The 26,959-nt window shown below is 30.7% G+C and overlaps 1 protein-coding gene across 1 annotated transcript in view; it reads left to right on the top strand.

Moving 5' to 3' along the window:
• The window catches only part of CSMD3 (CUB and Sushi multiple domains 3), a 764,662-nt gene that overhangs the window by 287,247 nt on the left and 450,456 nt on the right, over positions 1–26,959 (top strand). The window contains exons 8-9 of the mRNA XM_004679632.2: positions 15,362–15,439; positions 19,720–19,807. Coding sequence (XP_004679689.1) covers positions 15,362–15,439; positions 19,720–19,807 — 166 coding nt within the window. The remainder of the gene's footprint in view (positions 1–15,361; positions 15,440–19,719; positions 19,808–26,959) is intronic.

Below are 26,959 nucleotides of genomic sequence, written 5' to 3' on the forward strand. Positions count from 1 at the left end.
ATTTTGAAAAAAAAGAGTAATACAAATTTATTATGAAAAGCATTTGCCATCAGTATTTTTGAAATGAATAAAGGAGAGGGACTGATCACCTCTAAATATAAAAATTAAGGAAAGCTACACAGAAGATATTTGAATTAATTATTTAAGGGTGAATAAAAGCTTCAAATTAGTGTACTGTGTTTATGTCAATAAAATATAAAAACGATATTGAATAGAAATTATGAGTCTATCCAAACATATATAAATTGTTTAACTGTGCTTAAGTAAAGATATGCATTAATAGACATAAACCAAAAACAATTAATTTAATTATAAAATGTTTACATGTTAAGTATAATATCCAGTGATATCTTATTTTTCACCAGAATAGTTTACTACTGCAGTTGTACAATCTCTATTGAGATTATTTCTTAGTATTTACTTAAACTATCTCTTCTGAAAATCCCTGAAGTGATTTCAACTCAGTTTACTTAATTTTGCATAGCTTAATATGATTGAAATAAATAAAATATCCTGCATTTCTAGAAACTTATGTTTAATAATTAAATGAAATCCTTCAGATCATTAATATAAAACATTGATAAGCTAGTACTTGTTAATTTTTTTCATTTATTAAAGTTTCATAAGAGCCTAGTGTATGCAAATTTTTTTTTTTTAAAGATTTATTTATTTATTTGTGCATACAGAACTGGGGTACAGGCTAGAGGCCCAGGGGCGGTGAGAGGCTTCACCAGAGACAGAGTGGGGATCAGAACAGGCAGATCGACGAAGTACACTGCTGAGGGAAGCAGCGGGCGGGCCAGGAGAGGTCTGGCTCGCCATGTGGTCTCCTCCGGGGCAGGTGGCAGGCGGGAATCGAACTCATGCGGAAGTGTCTTCAGATTCTCAGTGCTGTGCTTTAACCCGCTGCGCCACCAGGGAGGGCCAGTGTATGCAAATTTTTATGAGCAGATAGTAAGTTTAAAAGTAATATAAATGGGCCCTCCATGGTGGCGCGATGGGTTAAAGCACTAAGAAGCTAAAGCCACTTCAGCATTTGTTCTATCCCTGGCCCTGGAGGTGACCACATAATGTGGCAGATTTCTCCTGACCCACCTGCTGCTCCCCTCAGTAGTGTGCTTTGTTGATCTGTCTCTAGTGAATCCTCTCACTCTGCCTGCACCTCTGGCCTGTACCCCAGTTTTGTATGCAGAAATAAGTAAATCTTTAAAAAAAATAATAAAAGGAAACTAATGGAATTTTTATAGGGATTGCATTGAACACACACACACATCACTTTTGATAAAATGCTTATTTTGACTATTATTATTCTCTCAATCCATGAACATGGGATATTTTTCCTTCTTTTTTATGCCTTATTATATATCCTCTAATAGTGTCTTATAGTTTTAATTGCATCAGTCCTTCAGCTCTTTGTTAGAGTAATTATTTTCTGAGTTATTTGCTCACTCAGCATGCGTAGGCAAAACTTTAAGACAAAGGAAATAACAAGAATGAACAATTGGGAATACCTTAAATTAAAAAGCTTTTATACAGAGAATGAATATATTAGTAGGATAAAAAGGCTTCCTATTAATGTGAGAAAAAGTCACACATCATAGAACTGACACAGGGTTAACATTAAAGGTCTATAAATGGCTCATCCCAAACCCAAATAGCTAAATTAAATTAATATAAATTCTAAACACAATGGTTTTTTTTCTTTCTCAAGATTTTTATAGTCATATCATACAATCTTAAAATGTGCTTTATTTCACATAAGTTGACAGTTTTTTTGGTAATTGTGATAGAATGATACTCCTATTTTTAATAACATGTAGCCAAGTTCTATCCACTGTTGTTGAGCAGCCATAGTAGTTGTTTTCAGTGATAAAAAGTGAATATATAATATTTTGTAGGGTCATATATGTATTATTAATTTTATTAAATTTTATAACTATTGATCATATCGGCAGAGATGAATTTGTTTTAGTTTTGTATACAGAGTAAAATAAAATTGAATTTAATGCGGACTTACATGAAAAAACTTAAAATAAAACCAATTTTAATCATAGATTATTTTAAATACAACTTTTTATTATTTTGTTTTAAGGTAAGAATAGTAAATTTCATGGAACTATCCATTTAAACCCTGTTAATACAAACCTTTAAATTTATTATAAGCAATAATGTTTTAATTAATCTGTAAATTTGTATAATTCAACAAAAAAAAGGAGACACTATCAGACATATCTCCACTACATTTCTAGTTTACTTTAGAAGTAAAGTTACATCATATGTAACACTGTTATTCAAAAGACATAACAATAACAAGACAAGACACTGTTGTGTGAAAATTAAGTTTGCATGTGCCTACCATAAGCTTTTCAGTATAGGCTCTTTACCCACCTTAAAATAAATTTTAAATATTTCAACTATTTGCAAATTCAGATACTGATTTCAAAAATCCCATTAATATTTTATTATAGAGTATATATTTGTAATTCTAAAATATGCCATTTAATTGTTTTTGATGTTTAATCTTCACAAGAATTAATACTCTGAGGAAGTTAATTTATTAACTTAGATATTTTATCAATCAATCTTTATATCTACTTGCTTTAACTTTGTCTTACATTGTTGGTTGTATAGTAAAGTATAGAATCTCCCCCTCAGGTGTTACCATATCATTCCTACCAACAGGACACCCATAGTCCACTATTGCTGTCCTCTGTAGGCAGTGTAATGTGTGGCAATTAATAGGAGGGTTTTATTGAACTCATTATCTCTGTGCTAAGCATGTGATAGATTCAAAAGAAGTATAAGAGATTGTCTGTATTTTCAGATGAAAAGTCATAGAGATAATGCCAGAAAGAAAAAAATATATATATGTATATTAGCTAAATCTAAGGGTAACTAGATAATGAATAGTGTATATATATAATTGTGAATATCTTACTGCTACCTTAAACCATAGTATGTTCTTATACATTAAAAAGTCCAAACCTTTTCAGTCATAGATTGCAGAATTTAGTGTATGAAATTTAATGAAGTGTATCAAGAATATACACAAGTTTATTTTAAATAAGGGTATTCTAATATTTAGCTTGTTCAGGTATAAATTGTGTGCTTCAGGAAGCAATCATTAAGAAGAACACAGTGTTATGGAAAAATTGGATTTTTATAAAGCATTTATGCATCAAGGAAGATATCAATAATATAATAAACACTGCTTTCTAATCTTGAGTTTAAATCTATACTAAAATATTGCATTTTAGGCAACATTTTTATCATCTATTTCTTCTTGATGTTTTATTTGGCATGGGGTTACCTAATTGTGTAGCCACTGTTAAAGACAATTATAGAAGTGGCCAATGTTACTATCAAGAAAGTTAGACATTGAAATGCTCTTTTTTCCAATCATATGTATATTTCTCCCAGTCCAATGGTCCCATATAAGACTTATATCCCTAACTGTCCATTTGAAGGCAAACCTTAGTTTATTATTTACATAGTGTCCAAGATGGATGTTGTTGCTATCTTCAAGACCTTTTACTTTCTTATTTCCTTTGTTTTCTCCCCTCCCTCTCTCCCTGTCTGTCTCTTTTTTTTTACTTTCATTCTATCTTCTTTTCTTCCTTCCTTCCTCCTTTCCTTTTTCCTTTCCTACCTTCTTCCCACTCTACTGTTTCCTTTCTTTTTTCCTTCCTTTATTTTCCTTCCTAATGTGTTTCACTATTTAGCAAATGCTTCCTGAGTACTTATATACCAAATTTCGTTTCAGTTATTGAGTCTACATCATTGAGTAAAACTGAGTAGACTCTGCTTCATTAAGTTTGTATTCAAGTGGGAAGAAGACAGTAAACAAATAACTACCAGAAAGTAGTAATGGTTTGGCAGAAAATTAAAATAGTCTATGTGATGCCAAGAGGACTGTCTTTGTTTCAATGGTTAGGAAAGGCCTCTCTAAGGAGCCAGATTCTAGGGACTCACCCTGGTGACACAGTGTGTTAAAGTGCAGCACTGTGAAGCTTCCTGTAGCACCCACATCAGCACCAGTTTGAGTTCTTGCCAGGGAGGTGACCCTTATGGCCTGGCAGAACTCTCCTGACCCACTGCTGTTCCCCTCAGCACTGTACTTTGTCACTCTGCCTCTGGTGAATCCTCACACTGCCCCTGCACCTCTGGCCTGTATGCTAATTCTATATGCATAAATAATTAATCTTAAACAAAAGTGAAATTCAAAATTGAGAGCAAATAACAGCATGGAGATAGGCATACAGAAGTTAGAGGAGAAGGCATACCAGGCAGCAAAAACTGGAGCAAGAAACAACTTGGATATTGCTTGAGAAAAAAGTGCAGGGTGCATAGAGTGAACAAGCAGGAGAGTAGTAAAGATGAACTTAGAAGTCAGCCATCTGAGACACAACAAGAACTTTATTTTAATCTAATAGATCATTGATAGGTCACCATCGATGGCATTTAGTGGTGATATTTTATAATGTACTTTTTAAAAGACACGTTAGCAAGAAATTGAAGAAGTAAGTTTACGTAAATAAAAACTGGCAGATGAATTAGTAAGGTATACAGAGGTGCAATTAATAACTGATACTTGTAGTTACTAGATCTCCAAGTATAAGTCTTAAGTCAGTGTCAACACAAATTACCTTGCAGTCTTTCTCAGTTGTAGATTGTAACTTCAGGGGATAAGAGTGAAGTCTGAGATTCTGCATTTCTAACAGGGTAGTTGTCATACTGATACATGGTATAGCAAGAACTTACATTTAGGATATTTATCATGAAGAGAGATCATAAAAATCAAATGCCTGTTCTCTGTACATTCTTCATGAGATCTTGTTCTCCACTAGAGTCATCACAATGTTGATGATCTCTCTCAGATAATATATTAAAATTTAAATTTAAGTACTGTAAGTATGACTATAATGTGGGGGCTTTATTAGAATTTATTTTAGGACAAAGATATATTTTAGGACAAAGGTCAATTCTGTGTCAACTTTATGATAATTCTGTTGTCACTTAAGAATGACTGAGCTGATAACAATAGTTATTACATTGGAAAAACCAATGAGTAAATAAATTGGGCAGTATGTCCAGTCAAACTTTAACGCATTAAATTTTACCTTAATTTTTTTTCTGAGAAATTTATTTTAAAGTGTGTTAATCTAGTAGCAAAAAGAAATTTTAAGATTTTAGTTCATTTTGTTTGCCATTTTTTCAGAACCGAAAAAAGCTAAAACTGATAGTGGCAGAAAGTAGCAAAAATTAGTTGCAAGTCAAAATTTCATGATTAAATAATTAAGCATCATCTTCTATTTTTTTTTTTTAAGATTTATTTATTTGTACATACAGAACCGGGGTACAGGCCAGAGGCTCAGGGGCGGTGAGAGGCTTCACCAGAGACAGAGTGGGGAGCAGAACAGGCAGATCGATGAAGTACACTGCTGAGGGGAGCAGCGGGCGGGCCAGGAGAGGTCTGCCACACCATGTGGTCACCTCCGGGGCAGGCGGGAATTGAACTCATGTGGAAGTGGCTTTAGCTTCTCAGTGCAGCGCTTTAACCCGCTGCGCCACCAGGGAGGGCCCATCTTCTATTTTTTATAGTGGTGAAATTGTATTTGACTGCTTGAATTCCCAGAACCTTCCTATTGGGACTTACTGATGTATTGATTTTAATACATGTTTAGATAAGTAATTATAGAATGAAAAAATATAACTTCTAAAAAATTACCTGGTTACATATGGTTCTTGTCAGGTACTTTATTAAAATATTAATATTAATGTAATTGTTCTAATATTGTTAAAGAACTACATTATTTAACAAAAGGGAATTGTTAACATATAAGAGGGTGTACTATCTATATATAGATTGCTGCATGCTTTACGAATATCTTTATTTTTGTTTTTTCATTGTTCTAGACTTTTTCCTAATTATATTATTTTTTGTAAAATTGTGTTCAGTGTTGATATCTGTAGTAATTTAGAAGTCCATGTCCAGAAATGTATCAATTTATTATTTAATTACATAATAATTTATTGAGTACTCTCATTTCATTATTCCATTACATATTTCATATTTGTGTAACTGTCAAAAAGTACCATTCATAACAGTATATGTATATATGCTTTTATAAACTCAATCCCTTTATATTTTATTGACTACATGCCTTAAGGGAGAAAGAAGAGAAAAATATAAAATGTTAGAATTTACTTTGAAATATGTTTACACTTTTCTAAAAGGTATTAGATAAAAATACTTTTAATATTTGAAGACTTTTATGACAATATTAATCGCTTAAAATTAATTTTTCACAGTGACAAATCTACAAGGAATCATTTTAATATTTTATCCAATGCTACTCCTTAAACCATGCTTTGAGTTATTTCTATGTAGAAATTTATAAACTTCTGATAACCCTTGTTTCTGTTTCACTGTCAGTAGATTTTAGGAGGCATACATCTTTCCACTTTTAACTGATCCCTCAGACCCTAACAGCTGTTTTATTTCAAAGTGCTATTTTTATCAGATTTTTAACTCCATATAATGCTCGTCAGTAATCATTAATCAGTTATCTTGATGGCTTATTTTTATATTAATATACTAGTGCTCATTTTTTTTTATAGAATGGGCAAACAAGGGACACTTATAATAAAATGTGCTGCACTGATTAAAGGAGAAAGTTTAACCTAAAGGTCGGAGATGAAAATGGTTTTGTGTTACTGATTTTCTCATATGATATCCAGAGCTGATTATTTCACTTGTGAATAAGATGGTCACATTAATGCAACATTTGTAACTTTTAAACCTTTTCCCTTGTTAAAATATGTTGAAGGGGGTAGACTTTTTATTTGTGCTCAAAGCTGGTGCTAAAGCAAACTACTTTGCCTTTTAGAGTATGAAAAAATGGCCCTATGTTACAGACATTTTTATCTTATTCAAAATTATTTCAGGGCATTTTTACCCACTTTTTCAACAAGCTGCTTTCTTTGCATGTAGTTTTCTAGAGCATATGGATGCTCTGCTGTGCATAGAGTGAAATCACATAATTACGCTTAACAATTTTAGGAAGAAAACCTTCATATATGGTAGAACAGCATGGTGTTAGATTTGGGGTGCATTGCATAGAATATTTTCCTCTTCATTATTGCATCATGTGTATTAAAAATCATGATCTACCTTTTTTTACTGTTGATTCTTGATTTTTGTTTGTTTAAACTTTCTTCAAATGGCAGTTGATGATGGCAAAGGAGATGAAAGTGAGAAGAATTCTTAGATTGATTTTATCTAGCAATGAGAAATTCTATTATTTTCATTTTTCAAAACTTGATCAATTCTTTAAAACTTCCCATTAGAAAAGAGTGCAAAGGTCACACAACTAAAAACATATATGATTATTTAAATATTGAGTGGTAATTTGCCTTGTCAGACCTTTCAAATGTCATGTTTATACTTTTAAGATAATGATTAAAAGGCTTTAAGTGGTGAGGGTATACATGGCAATGTTAGTAAGTAATGAATCTTTACTCAATATAAATTCAATGAATGTGGATTTGATTCATAATAAACTTAAAGTCAGATGACTTAACTTTTATGTTATCTTTCCATTGCAAACAATTGGATACGAAATACTGGTCCCATAAAATTTTAGTATGTGTAATGTTGCTATTCATAGCCAAGTGGTGCTATAGATGTTAATATCAATTAATTTAATATATTTTAGTAACGTGTGAATGGCCTTGGCCAATCTACTTAACCCTTCTTTCTCTAACATCTATAATCTAGTTTTGAATAATTGTTTCGTGGTTGAAATTAGACAGTAGGCATAAAAAACTTTTATGTTTTAGACATAAAACTAATAAGTGATAACATCCCTTTCCTGGAGCCTTTTTAAGAAGAAAGTATGTGCTATTTATTTAAAAACCTCATAAGGTAAATATATTCAAACAAAGTAAGAAAGCAGTTAACACAGGCTTTAAATTTATTAGGTAACTGATTGCCTTAGAAATAAAATATATAGCTTTAATGCAGTGTTGTTAGAGAATTATGTAAACAACTGAAATAAATAGCACTCTTCAACACTATTCATATTGATCTTATGTATAAGTTTTACCAAAGCAGTTTTGTGACAATTTATCTCAAGTTTCTATTAAGAACCCCATATTTTATCTTGTAAATTTTATTCTTCAGATATGACACACTTTCCAGATAGGCAACTCAGTTTTCTTTTTATCTGTTCTATCCTCCTTTTAATTCTCAGTGCTTCTTAAGGAGAAAATTGCTAAAAAGAGGATAGTTGTGTGATTTAGATCTTCAAAACCTTCACTAGATACAAAGAACTGATGGTACAATGAGTAAAAACCACCTTATTCCCACCTAGATATATCTTGTGAAGTAAAAGTGTGTGGTCACAGACAATTTAAGATGTGTTATTTAATATAGTACCTGAAAGTTCAAATACCTAATGATTTTCATTTGCCAGTTTTATATATCTCAGAATCCACTGGGGATAAATGCAATAGACTTAGTCAAAGAAGGTTTACAAATAGAAGGGTTATCTCTAAATGAGTATGTAAATGAACCAAAGGATAAGGATGTAAGGGAACCAAAAGGAAGCATGCCATTTTAATTTAGAGTAATAGTAGTTAGGCTATCACCATTCCCAACCCATTGTGATGACAGGGTATATTTGAAAGAGAGACAGGTAGAGCAGATTGACATGAAATGTTAATGACCTTCAATTATGGGTCCTTTCCAACTCCAGTCAATATAATGGTGAGAAACCCTGCAGACTGATCTTGATGGTACTTTCCTCTCTCCCTCCAGCCTCCTGAAAGAATTTTGCAGTGAATAGGGGGTATCTAGGAATAGAATGCAGTACTACTCAAACTTAGATGTTAATAAAATAACCTGGGAATGTTGTTAAACCACAAATTCTAATTCACTAGGTCTGATGTGGGACTTGATTATCAACTTTCTTTAATATTCTCCCAGATGTCAATGGTGCTAGTATAATTCCATAGTTTTTAGAAGAAGATGTAGCCTATGCAGATGAAGCTTTTGTAAAAAGAACAAGAAAACATGTTGATATGGAAATGTAAATGGACAATATAGAACATACATAGTTTTAATGAGTACTTTGCTTCTTCAGTAGTCATGAGTTTAGTAACATAACTTGGCATCAAGTTCAATTATTACAACCCTTGTATAGTTACTTTAAACAGAAGTCAAGTGTTAACGCCAAGGTCTATAGTGAGGAACTTGGATAAAATTGAGCAATATGAAATCTTTTGACGGATGATGTTTTTGCTTACATTATTAGGGAATTTTTAAAATGAAAAAATATTAACATGTTGATGAATTTTGTAGTGAAATGAGATAGTCCATTTATCTCAGGCTGATTATACTCATTTTGTGATCACTATCATTCAGGCTGTTGCCTCTTTCTCAGTCTGTCTCATGTTAGAAGTGATCACTGATGTTGGATGTAAAATAAATACAAAGAACTATGTCTTATATTTTAAATAACAAAATGCAAATGCTGTTTTAACATTAAATTTTATAGTGAAATTATGTTAAAATCAATAAGAATAGAAGTTATAAAAAATAAGACTTAGAAAAGAAAATTCGATTCAAAGAATATATGTCAAAACAAAAAAACTGTCTAAGAAAATGAATGGAATTGTTCTTAATATTTAACTTTAGGATTACAGATAATATAAAATGTTTTTTCACTTGAAACCAAGGATGAAAAGCTTAATTAACTTAGAGTCAGACAGTTTTAAGAGTGTTAAAAGTATCTGTGAACCATACTAGTGGCAAATCTTTCCATATGGTGACTTTTATTTTGCAATTATAAGAATCCCTAAAGAGAATATAAAAATCTCACATTTTTCACATAATCCTGACATTTTACAGAACACCATAACTGTAAGACCTGTTACGCCAGACACTTCAGTTGCATCTGCTTGTATCTACATAAGTGTTATGATTTCCTGAATTTGTTCCATTTTGGGGAGGAAAGAAAACTTATATACAAAATTGTAGAGTTTTTATTTAATAAATAGTTGCATGGTTTTTGATAAGTGTTCTTTAATAAGATGTAACAATTCAGTCTAAAAGATCTCTACTAATAATTTAATGGATTTTTCTAAACATGCTGTCTTCATATTCAACACTGTTCAGGTTTCCAAACCAAAAGCAAAGCAAACCAAGCAAAAACACTTATTTCACAGCTTGAAGTGATTGAAAATAAAACACCCAACTTTAGGGCTCTGTACTAATCTTGGTACAACTTTAAGCTTTGTAATCTTTTGTTCCAAACTTTGTAACTTCAAAATTTTCTTTTGTAAAAGTAAAAAAATGGGTCTGTCATAAGACAACTTAAATTATGCTGGATGTCTCTATATGTATGTTCATAAAAGCTAATATGACAATATATTTAAAGTTATTTCTACACAATTTTTACTAAATTTGCTATTTTGGTCAAAGGATTTGAGAGCTTTCTAACTTTGTACAAAAAATAAAATTTAGCTTAGAAATTCAGGGAAAGTAGATGAAATAATTCACTGTAACAACCTTGCACAGTTAAAAAAATATATATATATAATGCAAAATAGTTGAAAATTTAGTATGCGGCATTGCCGGTTGGGATGTTATCTGAAACTGACTAGCTCCGATCATTATAAATGGTAATAACAATAATAAAAAAATACTGAAAATATTTACTGAACCCCTGTTATGTGCTAATTCATAAAGTTATTGTAGCTTTTAAGAATAGTGGTGTTATATATGATTGTACATTTCTTAGGCACCTCATAAATTTTATACAAACATATTCTATATGCAAGGGTTAGTGTTAGCTACAAACTAGCATGGTAGCATAAATAAAAGTTTCGGACTTAAAGAAATGTTGGGGTATCCGCAATGTATTTATTACATGTCTCCATTGATTTTCAAAAATGAGAATACATTGAAGATTATAAAATTGCATGTCTTCAATTTATAATAGCATTTAATTGGTCCCATTTCAACATTTAAATCAGAATATTTTCAATCTTGCGTAAGTCTAATATACAGAGCTCAATAAATGAATATTTCCATACTTTCAAGTGTACTTGGTTATACCACTACTTTTCTCATCAATAAATTTCTTTATATGTTTTACCCTTTTATTTTAACATTTTGTGGAAGAAATTGTCTTCTACAAATGTTCATGTGGTATATACTAATATGCTTATATATTTTATTTACATATCATTGCTATATGACCCAGAAATATTTAAAAGTTAAAATAAGCAATAAATAAAATTAATAAAATACAAATAACCTTCAATAAAATACAAATAACTGTGTCAAATGAAATTATTTTAATTTTATAATAAATTCTCATCAGAATTAACCACAGACATAATCATAGCTACTGCCACTTGCAAGATGTTACTATCAAAATGAAAAGAATACATTTGTAAGATTATGATAATATTAGAATATTGCATTCACTTTAACTTTCTTGTTTTGTTAGAATATGATCTAAGAAAGAAAATGAAAAGGGCTTGTGTATGTGCTGATGCGATTTAGTAAATAATTGTTTTCCTGAAAGAATCCCACACAAATTCGAGGCAGTTATTTTCCAGTGAAATAATGATCTGTTTATTAATGCTAAAAGTTTTTTCTTTTTCAAAGAAAATGCTATATTAAGGTGCAAAAGTTTACAGACATAACAAAATTTTAAAATATGGATATTTTGATATTAAGTCTTAAATAGTCTTATCAATTTTTCAAATAGGGAACTTGAAACCAGGTGATTAAATTTTAGAAGATCAGGAATAGAATGATCTTTCCGGTCATCTTTTTCAGATTGCCAACTGATATTTAATTCCCATGGTCACATCTGTATAGTGATGCCAGTTTTCTAACATTAAAGCCCAGTACCAACACTATATCTGCTATCTCCCAAACTTTTTATTCCACTAATTCCCCATATTTCATGAAGTCCTGTGTCACCTGTTTCCCCCCACCAACACACACACAAATATTGATTATTTGGATCAAAATCAATGTCTTCACTAATATACAAGTATCTGTTACTAATATTCATAATAGGAAATAATAGTTTTAATCATTTAAAATATGTGACTTTAGATGATAAAGGTTTAAATAAGGTTTAAACAAGTTTTGAAAAGTATTTTGGAATTTAAATATATTCTGCAGAATAATGGAAGATTGATCTGGAAAATACTACAAAGATAATCCTAAAGTGGTTTAAAATTTTTAACAAGGATGAGAAACAAAATGGATTCTCAGTGGCTTACAACTAATCAAGAATGAATTTGATACTTGGATTAATGTGTTTTTTTTTTCCCAAAACCTTTGACACGTTATTTACATATTATTAAATAGTTCTGCTATGCTAAGAGGGATCATGAATTAAACCAAAGAAGTAATAAAAATCAGTAAAAATGAGTAAAAATTGTTCAGTATGTAAAATGCCAAAGGAAATTGGTCTCTCTGCATATTTCTACAATTCTTGTATTTAATTCTTTCTAAATTTCTTAATATATGTATAGTTTTTGTGTACTTAGAAAATAGCCTGGCACATGGAATTGCCTTCTCTTGAACATTCATCCTTTTATTACATCTTCCTTTCCTTATTCATGATCATCTATCAAAAAGCCTTTAGGTTAAATGAGACAAAACTTAACAGTCATTTGTTCCTTACACAGTTGTACAAGGAATGGTATTTTACTACTTTTGACTTTGGGAAACTCACAGTGTGGTAGAAGGATTTGGCACAAATAATACATTATATTTTGATATTTTCTTAACATAGTAAAAAAGGTAGCATGTTTTAATTTATGATGAAATAAATTTTACATTCTTATTATACTCCTTTAAAAAGTTCAGGTTAATTTTAAATGTTAAATATAGTTACTAGTAACACTCATTGCTTGATGACATAGTAAGAGTTAATATGCATATACCTGGTAATACATATTCTTATGGGACATACTTGTGACTTAACAATTTCCTAATACATAATTTAAATTAGCATGTTCTTGCAATTGGTATTTACAATATTTGTCCTTTCAATTTTTCCATATAAAGACACACACACACATTCATATGTGTATAGTATATTTTATTTCAGTTGAGACTATAAAAAGGTCTAAAACATGTTAGTAATTGAATTTAAATTTTAAATTATTTTTCATTCCCTACTTTTTTGACTTTTAAGATATTCTGCTGACCTTCCAACTTTTGTACCTATATTAAAGTAACAACTAATAAATATATGCTTACAAAGAAAACCAAATTAAAGGCTTGTCCATTTAGATAGATCAAGGAAACTAACGTTCTGTTCTGTGGTGATTTTTTCTGAACAAGGTATTACTCCTGAGCTCACCCAAATGCAAAACGCAGTTAGATATAAGCACATCATTTAAACACCTGCCTCATACACATACCCCTTCAGTGGTTACCAACATTATTTTTTCCGGGTAACATTTTTGAACTAAGCTCTTTGACCCATGGACTTTGATGTAGTTTTCTCCTTTGGGCATTTTAATTTACTTTTCTTCATTCCTTAAATTCAAATTTTTATTTATATTATCATGGAATGATCTTCCTACTTATATTATTTAAAGTTAAATTTTACAATGCAGATACAAGTAGAGGTAGCATTTATATACTTCTATTCATGTTTGGATTGGGAGAATCTAGAGTTATGCCTCAAAATATAAAATGCAAATTCTGTTAAAAATAATTTTGTTGCAGCAGGAAAATTCACAAGTGGCAGAGCTAAATTTTGAGTAGTTGAACACTTCAGTAGGACTAAACTTTAGCTTACCACATGGGTGGGGTGTGGAAGAGAATTACAATAAAAATACATCATTTAAGAGAGATGTAGTCATTCTTTCACTGTAAACAAAGGATCACAAATAAAGAATCACAGAACTATAAAATAACTGAGCAGTCATCCAATCTCAGCTTCTTATTGCAAAAGAGGAGTCCAAAGCCAAACACTTATTATTGATAAAAACTCAGATCTCTTAAAACTGGCTCCAAAATATTTTTCTCTTATTTTTTATACATTGCATAGACAGTTTCTAACTATATATTTAAGTAACCCATCAAGGACTTTCTTTACCTTTCTACTTTTGTGAATACCAAAAAGAAGACAATAAGCTTAAGGTTTTGAAAATCAGTAAATTTATTTAATTTGGACTGATTGGGTAAAAGGCAATTCAGAATTAGTGGAAAAACACCATTGTAAAATAACAAAAATCAGTTTTGCTTTTTCTACATTTATATCAGGATTATGAACCTACCATTCTTATACATAAACCTGATATTTAGAAAATTCCTCAGTTATTATTGAGAGAACTATATCCCTTGAATTCTTGTCCATGCTGTTTTTTTTTTTAAGAAAAATAGTTTATATTTAAATATCTCATTGGATCAATTTATAATAAATTTGTCTCAATGTAGTTTCAATGCAGTAAATTTCCTTTATTTTACTTGGTATAAAATTTAAATAAGATTACCTTCTGAATTATTCTTTATAACTGTAAGAATTCCATAGCAATTATAGTTATAAAATAATTTATACTTAAAAGGATAGAATAATTTCCTTCAAACTATTTGAAAAGGTATTTTTTTTTTAATTTTAAACTTCATTGAATTTACTTTTAAGTCAAGATCCCCACAGTAATTATTTTAATGTAGTGTGAAATGAAATATACCAGAGCCATATGAAAAAACTATTTCAGAGTAACTCCAAGTAGATGTAATTCACTTTCAAATTTTGTGCAATATGAACTTATATCAATCAAATATTTACAGAAATGACTATGGAAATACATGGTTGAAATAATGAAAATATTTTATTTTTTTATTTTCATTTTATTAAATGCATACTAATATTTATTTCAATTAGATGAACTACCTAAAAAATACAATAAAACAAGTTCATTATATTTTCACTTTTATAGTCAGTATTTTTATTTTTCTATTTAATTTCATAAAATTCAATGAATTCAAGTGGTTTGTGACAAAAATATGAATATTTTGCTCTTGTATAAAAATATTGATAGACTTTTAAAATACCTCTACATATACATCTCTATATAAATACATATACATGTACTCTTTATAGAGTACTTAAAATCCTTCTACACTGCTTGGTATTTTACTAGTGATTATGTTGTTAATTTCTCTTTCTTAATTTATTTGGGTACACTTTATAAGACGTAAGACAGCAGTTTCTTTAACTTGCATAATTCCATGCTAACAAAATTTGTTAACTTGAATTTCATTTTAAAATTGTATTTCCTGATACATGTTTTTGTTTGTTTTCTTAACTAGTGAAAAAGGCCATAGATTTTAAATCTAGAGGATTTAAATTGTTTCCAGGGAAAGACAACAGCAACAAGTTTTCTATCTGTGAGTGTACTCCTTTTTGTTACTTTCTCTGGTGCAAGAGTGAAGTTTGTGGTGTCTGTGTTGTTTGTGTGTGTTTTTATCAAAATGTTTGTGTATTTACCAAATTAACTGCATTAATATCTATATAACATGCATGATGATGATTCAATATATTCTTGTATTTAAATGTGTATTGAGTTAATGAATTAATGTGGTAAACTCCCAACTCAGATTTTTGCTGTTTAAATTTATGCCATCGTTTTGAAATATTAAGAGAAAATCAAGACACCTAGTCTGGTGATAACATTATAGTTTTGTATTTCTAGGATGTGAAGTTAAAAACAGAGTAAAATTCCTCAAATTTAGGGTTTCCAGCAGACATTTCTGTTTGAATATATCTAAATTTAGCATAACTTTCCAAATTAAAAACTGTATAGTAGCAAATTTTCATTTAAGGAAATCATATTAATTTAATTTATCCAAATTCTTTATGATTTTATTATATTGTACATTAATTAGTAATTTAATTTACTTTTTAAAACTTTAAGAAATGATCTAAAATGTACAAATTGTGTGCTGCCCTACTTTGCATTAAAGGTTTATAGATCATCTGAAGTTCATGCATTAATCTCTGATGAAGAGTCACTGGCATTAGAGTATCTACATTATGATAACAAAATGGAATAAAAATTTAAGGAGCGCTATGCATTTTTGTAAGACAAGTCAATAGCAGTTATCAGAAATCCCCTGCCCTACTCTCCATACCAGATACAAGTTTTGGAAGGCCATTCGTAACACATCAGACTTCAGAAATGACATATTGATAGTGAAAAAGACTAGTCATAAAACACATCATTTTTAATAAGTGTATGTTTTTAGCTTTGTAAATATTATTCAGTTATCTTATGACATGAGTCTATAACTAACAAATTATTCTTATTGTTACATCAGAAAAAGATTTGCCTATGTTTAATGACTTGTATATGTAACATAAGTACACAAATATGAACACTGTCAATTATAGAAACAAACATGGAACTTGTATGTTATCAAATATTTTACAGTGGCATAATTTTAATGTATTATTTTTGCATTTTATTCAATTTGAAAAATTCTCAAAATTGCAGCTATTATTGGGTAGAAAGTAATCGAGTAAATTTGGCTGCTTGTTTGGAAAGCACAAAATAGGTTATTTCAAAGCTCTTTATTATAAAATTATGATTTTCTTATTATATTTATATGGTTAAAACATTTTCAAAGTTGAATCTGTTCATTTTTAGGGAAAATAAATAGTTCCAAAAGTTTTTTTATCATATACAAATTATTTGATACATTATGGAGGGAATAGAAAATGGAAATGTCAGTTGAAATTACTCTGACATAAATTTCATCATGTCAACATAATACAAAAGTTAATGTTTGCAGATTGAAAATATTATACTTGCGACATTTTTAAATAACATTGTGTGGGAATTATTGGAATTCTAAGAGGAGCTAAAAGATACCACTCTTCTATCCATTTTATTTTTCATTTTGACTACACAAATGTTATTTTATATGCTGCATACTTCCAAGTTTGAGACATCCTGGGAAATTCAGTCTGTTTATATTAGGATACTTATTTTTTATTAAGACATTCAGAAGTATGTGATTCTATATATAGTTTTTGCCTTACTAAACATATATATCAACTTTATTATTCTTGTGTACAGGTTGTTAGGAAGAAGAATAAGAAGTTTTAAAATGACAATAACAATGTACGAAGTTGGTAAAATCGATACTTTTTTAAATTGTATTTTCTTATAGTTCTCAAGAGAAGTAAACTAATATGAAGAAAATGTTAATCATGAAGCAAAAAATAAAATTATACTTCATAATTTTAAACAGTATTTGTATTTATACATCTCATGTAAGAGATTAAAAAACTGAAATTTTGACATTTATGAGTATAGGTAATTCTACTTTGAAATTTTTCATAATCACAAAATAGCAAGTCAAATTAGTTAAATTTTATTTTACTATAATGTTTCTCAAACAGTAAGTTGTTTCAAAAATACATTATCTGCGGTTGTTATAGAAAAGGGTTAATGCTTCAACATGCATCACTGCTAGATATCTACTATCAAATAAATACTTCAGTTTTCATCTTTTTAAATATAATTTGTTAACACAATGCAAACTAATTTTAAGAGGAGACATTTTTATCTGACATATACCTTTCAAGTGGAAAAAAATGTATTATTTAAAAACACACTCTGTTACTGGGACTGCTAGAACGAGAAGTATTGAAAGATGAATTGAACACACATTGCCAAAGCATGCTTTCCTATAAAGTACCATTAAAGTATAGGAAATAAGTCAACAAAACTTAGGAAGTGGCAGTAGCATTCACAGGAGCATTTGGTTGTTTACATGGCTACTCCAGATTATTTTTCTAACTTAAATACCTGAGCTCTAAATAGCCCCTGCCCATCCCTGTTCTTTATCAAAAAGAAAGTTTGTAAGAAGATGAAACATAGATTTATTTATTTTATATTTTAAAATACGAATTTAATAAATGTGTAGCTTTACAGACTTTCCACTAGAATCTTCTACATTATTAAGATGGAATTTTAAAGAAATTCTGAGCTCATGTATTTTATTCTTTAAATTCATACTTTCACTCATTCACTCATTCTTATCTGTTCATTCCAAAATCTATTTGAGTTATTTCTCTGTGGCAGTCAATAACAGACTAAGAAGGTAAAAGAGTGAGACAAAATGTGACAAATATAAAGTCTTAGACATTGTACAAAATGTTGTGGTTACTTGAAGTTGGTGGGCCTGAGGGAGGGGATTAAAGTGCTAGAATATTGCTACTAGAGATTTGGAAGAGGGTAAATGAAGCGTGTGTATAGGTTGAGGTGTGAGGGTGTATTCCCCAGGGTACATAGATAGGTAAATGAATGCCAAATCAATAAAATGTGATTTAATAAAATATAGAAATGCCTAAGATAGTCTCTGTTTTTAAGAACAGTGATTGAGATATAGGGCATGCTTTACATAGATTGATAGTAATAAAACTGGCAATGAGGGTATTGGTGAAATTTTAGAAATACTTATAGAATGATTGTCACAGAAGCACAATTTCCTATCTAAATAAGGATATTGCTACTACAGACATGTCTGTTGGACCATCATCTGAATATTAATATGTTATAAATAAATCAGTTTGAACACATTAAACAATATGAACTAAATGATACAGGGATTCAGTGGTTCTCAACATTGGATTTTTAATGATTACTCAAAACCAAGCCAAGCCAGAAATAGGCCTAGAGTTCTACCTAAGAGTCGTCGTATACAATGTCCTATAGAAGACATCTTGATTTATAACTTACTCTAATCCTCAGTGTAAGATGAGTATCATTACAGGATTTAGATTTTTTTTTCCCCTCTGAAATCTCTGCTCAGGCACTCTTTTTTTTTTTTTTTTTTGTTTAAAGAGCAGATAAGTTGCTGCGAACAAATAGCTAAATTTATTGTACAATTTACTATTTTCACTATAAAATTGCATTTAAAAATGTTATCCCAATATTTTAGGAATACCTGGTTTAATAATCTTCCCATTAAAAATATAACTTGGCTTAATAGTTATACCTTGCAGTCACATTCATCAAAATAATTCTTCCATTAACTTGGTGTTCTTAAGAAATTGCAGAAAATGTTCACAATAAAGAAATAATGCATAGTCATGGGAAATGCTAGTGTGTAAAGTCATTATCTTTTTTTTTCTACTTTCTATTATAATTTAATTATATACTTGATAATTTGTATGATAGTTTTACTTTATTAATATTGGCAGAAACAATTTATTGGCAGTTACCAAATAAGAAGAGTCAATATAAAAGATGTCCAAAGATCATCTTGTTTCCTTATGGTAACTTTAAGAATAACATGTCAAGAAACATTGCCATAATTGATAGTAGCTTCTTTACTGTCAGCAATTAATGGAAATGCTGGCACTGAACCTGGGAATACATTTCCAGAAATTTCACAATTTGACAATAATTAAAAATAAAATGTATCTGGTAATGTGTTAATACTCAGAATAATATGTTAATGAAAATTATTTTATTTTTATAAGTCCAAAAATAGAAAAAAATGTTTCTGTCCTCAATATTGGGTTATAAAATTAAATTTTAACTTTCAGTATTTAAAATATTTTGATTATACTAACAAAGTAATGTATAATTCACGTAAATGTTTGAATTGATACCAACTTTTCTAATATATTTTCTCTCTCATTTCTGTTGTTTCAGTAAATGAGGGAGGTATTAAAACAGCTTCCAACTTATGTCCAGATCCAGGAGAACCAGAAAATGGAAAGAGAGTTGGATCAGACTTTAGGTAATAATTTTAACCATTTACTATTTAACTTGTAAGGTTATTTTACTTTAAATTAAAAAATACTAATTTGGATATGAAAACCTGGTAGCATAAAACTATGTTAGCTAGATACCATTGATTTCCTACTATTGATGATATTTTCTTATGGTTAAAGTAAAAAAAATAACTGTGTTTATTAGAATATTTAAATGATTGATTTCTTGGAATGTAGATTGTGAAAAGTCATGAAATTTATATATTAAAGGAATAAATATACATTTTACTGCTTATTAACTGTCTACTTTTGGCTAAATTATTCATTATTGTGACTACATTTCCTCTTCTGAACATCAAATAATATTTGCCACATAAAATGACAAGTTTCAAGTACAGTAATCCCTATGAAACCTTCCAACAAATGATCTACAAATGTTTTTGAGTTTAGTTTTAAAAATAAGCATTACCTGAATGTTAAATCACCCTCTTAAAATAAGTATTTATTTTACTAACTTAATGCTGTTTACCAAAAACCCATGTGATGTATGTAGTATTACACTCTGGCTATCATTAATTTAATATAACTATCAAATAATTTTTTAAAATCCTCTTAATATAGTATTAAAAGAAACAAGAATCCTACGAAATACTAAATGGGCATATGATATGGTCATGGTTAGGGCTCAGAGAAGCCTATTTTTGCAACATATTCATGATAGGGGCCTCCTTGGTGGCCTAGGTGTTAAGTCTCAGTGTTAGCACTGCTAAGGTCCGAGGTTGGCCCCAGCCAGGGAGCTCTGACCCATATGGTACAGCAGACTCCCCCAGTCTTGCCTACCACTTTCCTCAGTAGTGTATTTCACTAAATCTGCCTGTTCTGCTGCCCACCTTATCTCTGGTAATCCTCTCAAACTCCACATGCATGACCTACACCCCAGGACTTTTTTAGTGTAGTGACATTATTTTAAAATTGTAGTTTGTATGTTAGATGCACAGGTATTCTTGCCTCAGATATTGTTACAGTATCCTTCCCTCTACCAAGATAGCCATTCAGCTCTTAAAGTTACATCTTGAAGGTAGTTGACAAGGGTGGTATCATTGGAGTGACACAGATTGAGACAAATGAAGTAGAGTGATGAGTGAACAGAGTCAATCAATAGTAACTTTGGAACAGTAAATTGCATGAAATAAAAATAATGATGTGGACATTTCTGTGATCATCAGGAATTCAAAACTTCTTTTTAAGAGACACACAAACTAGAGCAAATTCACTGGCTGATGCTAGCAGAAAAAAATACTGATGATGAGAAAGGTTATAAGTTAAAGGGAAAAATTGTAAGAGAAAAAGAAGATAATAAGTACAGGTAGAGGGGAATATTTTCTACTGTAGCAGAAGGGAAGATAACAGAAAATAGTGAGGATATGTAATTAGTCATGCAGATTTTGTGATGCAAAGATGAAAATTCATGTTTATTATTTTTTACTTAGCTGACACTACATCAATCAATACCATTCAATGAGTATATATGTAGGAACATATATATACTATTATAGATGATCTATAATATAGGATATAAAAAGATATATAGAGTGAATATATATATATATATATATATATAAAGAGGGAGGGAGATCAAGGGGGGTATACTGGAGAGATGCTTAGAAAATTGGTAATTGTCAGCAACAAAATGATAGCAGGTACAATATAGATATATTATCATGTTAAATAATTGTAAGTGTCCTTTTGAGATTGATGTTAGTAAGTCTGTGTAGGTATATGACTTCTGTCTAGCATTCTGAAATTTCCCAGGTATAAACTTAAAAAAAAAAATTATGTGATTGTGTATTGTGCAAAGGCAAGATAAAGCTCAATTTATTTGAGAAAATGCTAGTAATTTTATAAGGCATAACAGTCAGAAACATAGACCTTGAGCAAAAATATTTTCAAGTTGAGGCCCTTAGCAAGAAGCATTAATTAGATTGTCTTTTAAATTTGGTTTCAATTATAAACACATCACCACTTCAAAAGAAGCAGTTAAATTATTTCTGGACTCATCTGTTTCAGAGGAATAAAAACATTGAACTTTCTAAATTGTTTAAAAATATAAAACCATGCTCATTCTTGTACACAAGTATGTAGTTGACTCAACAAATTATGCACAATTGTTCTGAGAACTTACTTTCAGAGTGTGTGAGTACATAACCTCATTTGTTTTCATTCTGTGGTTTTAAGTAAATCTAAGACAACCGCAACAACAATAACAATAATAATAAAAACAGACAACAGGAAAGTTCCATTTACTAATGAATTTTGCACAAATGATCATTTCCCTAGGAAAGATAAAACTTTAATAAAGGTCCTATTGCATATGTGAATGTGAAAAATTGAAAGTCTTTACCATAAAAATAGAACAGAAATAAACATATACTTTAGGTTTATAAAATATAAATGAAAATAAAATAAATATGAAATTTAATAATGTGAAATTTGATTTAAAATTTAATAAATGTGTGTGCTTCTTTAACCTTTATTTGAAATTATATTGCTTTATTATAAGCACCTACATAAAAGGTAACTATAATTTTGTATATTTGATCTCATATGTTAAGAATATGCTTTTCTCTATTATTTTATGTAAAAAAATAATCTTCCCAGCCATTTCATCAACTTTGGCAGTCCCCATTGATGATTTAATGGAAAGGTAATTCATATGCATTGGATTAGAACTCTTATTTTCAATTGCAATATTATTTCCTCTTATAACATACAAAAATATTTACTTAATACAGTGGATTTTATTTTATTTTTTATTGCAAATGTTACTTCATGATAAGCCAGACTTAACACCTTATAGTATTACTGTACTACACTGGAGTTGGAGTCTTGATCTAGGAAAGTGGAAATAGTTGAGTATAGTAAAAACCAGGAGACTAGGCATCTATGGTAAAGTATTGTGAGTGCTTTGGTGATTGTTTGGTTTGTGATATAATCCCATGACTCTATTCCCCGAAATCATATATAGTGTTGAAAACCAATATCATCTCAATTAAACATAAATGGTTTCACCGAGTTAAGTATACTTTAATGTATTTCCAGTCTTGAACTCAGATTTGAACTATTTGGGTAAAATCTAAGTGATTACTTTCCTTCTTCATGCCTTCATTGTCACTCACTGCAACCAATAAATCATCCAGCCATCAATAAAACTATATAAATTAATTTATTAGAAGTAAAAAGTATCTTTTGTCTGGAAGTAAGATATAGGAGAGAGTGGATACAATTAAAGTTCACTTTAAAACTTTCTTCTTCTTCTTCTTTTTTTTTTTAACTTCACCAAACATTGCAAAAACTAGATGCAACTTCTCATATGTCACCACCTGCTACCTGATAGTTGATATTCTCTCTTACCTTACACTGGTTCTTTATAGCATGTATCACCACTGATTATATATATATATATATATATATATATATATATATAATTATATATATTATTATATGTTCATTTGTATGTTTCTGTCAAGTCTCAAGTATATCAGCTCTAACAGCACATCAGTTTTGTTAGGTATAGAAACTACTAATTTTACAAACAGATGGTATTCATTCAGTCCTATTAGCTATTAGAAATTCATAAAAATCAAAACAAAACAAATGGGGGAGGAGTGCACTAGACTTTGGTGATGGCACATGGGTGATTTGATGATAGGACATCCATGGGGATTACAACTGAGAAGGAAAAAGGCACACAATGATATAAAAATAAACTATTATATTATTTTAAAAAGTCATCACCTACAAAGTCAAAAAGTAGTATAAACATTTCAGAGGAAAAACAAAGTCAAAGGAAAACTTAAGAGTGAATCCTAATGTAAGTCATGGATTGTAATAAAATGTGTCAATAATTTGGTTTATTAATTGTGAGAAGTATATTCTGCTCAAGCAAGATGTTAATGGATAAAACTATTAGAGGCGGAACGGTGTATTGAAACCTTTTATACTTCTGTGCATTGTCTATAATGATGCACTGTGGACTTTCAGATACAGAATCTGCACTGTAATAAAGGACTATGGGTGCCTGGGTGATAAGTATGGAGTAGTAACGTGGTGCATTTCTTCAACTTAAATAGAGCTGGGGTATCCCTGTTGCTTCCTTATGCACAAACTAGTTAATTCCCATATCCAAAATACCTCCAAATACATTTTTCAGATTTATCTTCCAACCAAATTTTTATGGTTATGAATTATGCCATGTAGTTTGCCTCAAATAGATCTAATTTTCCTTTACTTCATCACTGGGTTCTTTTGTATCTTTTTTTTTTCTTTTTGGGAATGTTCTAATCAACATGTTTGTCTCTGTCATTGTATACATTCTTGAAGGACTCACTGAAAATATGCCTTCATAAAGCTTTTCCTATATACACATGCTGTTACTGTCTAGTTCTTAATTCCTCTTGCATTTTAAGTGTCTTTATGATAGTACCTACAATATGTTTCCTTATCTTTTAGGTATATTTTTAAGTGAGAGATCCTTGGAGTAAGAAATAGAATCATTCATACTTCTATATACCTGACACATAAGTTCAATAAAAATAATGAATAAAATAATGAATCCGTTCAGATAATAAATCTGCAGTATCAGCATTTTTACATTAATTTTTTTCAATGCATGGCCTAATAGCAAGACTTCAAATTCATCATAAAACTAGCTGACTTACAGGTAGAAGCTACTAAAACAGTAAACTCCTGTGAGTGTGAGTGTACGAACTTAGGACCCCGAATTTGCACACTGTAAATGGGTTTTGCTATCTGCTGCAAAAGAAAAAGCTTACTTTTAGTGTGAAAGAACATTAATAGAATTCATGTGCATAGATTCCAAATAAAACACCCAGCATTACCCATCACCTGGGGAGTAAATGCCTGACCAAAAAAGCTTGGGCAGAAGCATTGTTGCTGAGGCCTGAAAATTTGCCACTAGTCAACCAACATCTGGTGGGAACCTAGGGAAGGGATAAAAAGGGACTAGGCAAAGGGTGAAAGGAACACAAAGTACAACCAAGGTAAAAGCTGCCTCTATCAGCATTCCCACGAGATTCTCATCCACGCTCTCTTCCAAGTCCCTGAGAAGCAGGGATGACCTCTTTCTTGCCCATGCCTCTCTGCTTCACATGCCTCCACGTCTTCTCTACCTTCCCTTAGCTGCTAAGCTTCACCCTTCTTCATTAGGTGGCTTAGGGAACATAGAGCTTCCCTACTTTATGGAGATTATGATCCATAATAGTTCCTATGTAACATATGTACACTATCATTATTTTTATAATCACTGAGGAAATATATAAGGTAATCCTTAGAGAAATAAGGTGGATTTGCTAGGACAAAATTTGCTGTATTTTGCTTACCATTTTGTGCTCTAATCTCTAAGGTGAGAGTCCTAGCAGCTGTGTTTTGAAATCTAAATACTCTGTTTCTAATTTGAAATGCCTATGGAGCATAACAGATTTATAGACGGTGAAGTGCTGCCAAAAAGATATAGAGGCTGGCAGCAATTTCTATGCTGAGAAAAATAAATTAAAAATTTAAATGTCTCTTAAAATTATAACCGAATGTCTGGGGAAGCTCAGCGTCTGGGATCCATACCTTTTGCAGACTTTCTTCTGAAGGAAAGTCGCAGATAATTTCCCTTAAAAGAAATATCAGACGGGAATATGAAATTTACCTTTCTCTGAGAACAGAACAGAATGTTGGCTCCAAAATTTGGAATTTCTTTGGATTATTAAAATACTAGTATATCTTAGTAGTAAAACAAGAGAGAACCTGATTCTCACATGGTAATATTAAACAGTCACTACTGTTGTCAGGAAAAACTATCATGATGCAATTCCGTCACTCTTTGAAATGTGAATCCATCTTCACCAATACTCTGAAAAAGAGACTGCTGATATAGACTAGAATATTCATTATATACCTTATTTCAATAATTGCTAAATGTCATTACAGAGGTGTTCTATGTATATCCATTTACACACACACACACACACACACACACACACACACACACCTCTTCTTAAAGAACAGCCTAATTGAGTGATGTTTCTTTCCTTATCACCACCAATTTAAATTTGTATAAATAATTTCAATGTCATTTACTAGTTTACCAGTGACTTCTCTAGCCTTAATTTTTCTCAGTCCTCATTTTGGTTGACCCTGCTGTCACCATTTTCCTTCAGTGACTGACAAATACTGACATTGCCCTAAGTCTAAGAAATACTGACCACTTGTTTTTTGCTCTCCTTCAATCTATTTCCTTCAGTCATTCCCTAAAACTACAATTATTTATTCTCTATTTTCCAAATCCCCCTGTCCTATATACTCTGAAATAGGGATATCCTGGCCTCTAAGCATCAACAATAATGGCTTTCTATGTTTCTCTCAGGTCATTTTAATTTTTATTCTTCTAAGATTTGGATATTTTCCTTTACCTTTAAAAGACTGAATTAGGGCCACCAGGACTGAAAGCACAGCACTATGAGGCTATTGGCAACTTCTGATTCACAGGTCAATCCCCAGCCTGGGAGTTGACCCACATGGTGCAGCACACCTCTCCTGTCCTGCCTGCTGCTCTCTTCCGCAGAGTATTTCAGTCTATGTTCTGCTTCCCACTCTGTCTCTGGTGAATCTTCTCACCTCTAACACTTCTGGCCTGTACCCCAGTTCTTGTAGGTATAAATGAATAATTTTTAGAAAGACTGAATTAGTCTTTCCCTCTAGGATAAATTATATCTTTAACAGTGAAAGAACATGAGCTTTGGAGTCAGATGATATTTTTACTAGCCAAAAGGGAAGACTTATTATATAAACAGGAAAACAGAATATGATACTTGTACAGACAGTGTGGGCAGGAGAGCTACCATTGATGTCAGGTAATCCTAATGTCAACTCCTCTTACTTGACTAGGAGAAATTACTTATTCTCCCCAAAATTCATTTTCTTCATCAAGAAAATAATATATTTTCTTTGCTATTAAAAAGTTGAAGCTGGCCCTCCATGGTGGCTCAGCGGGTTAAAGCACAGCACTAACAACCTTAAGCCACTTCCGCATGAGTTCAATCCCCACCTGCCCAGGAGATCCACATGGCGCAGCAGACCTCTCCTGCCCGCCCCCTGCTCCCCTCAGCAGT

The sequence above is a fragment of the Condylura cristata genome, unplaced genomic scaffold (assembly GCF_000260355.1).
Source record: "Condylura cristata isolate star-nosed mole 26May11 unplaced genomic scaffold, ConCri1.0 scaffold00009, whole genome shotgun sequence".
NCBI classification, from domain to species: domain Eukaryota; kingdom Metazoa; phylum Chordata; class Mammalia; order Eulipotyphla; family Talpidae; genus Condylura; species Condylura cristata.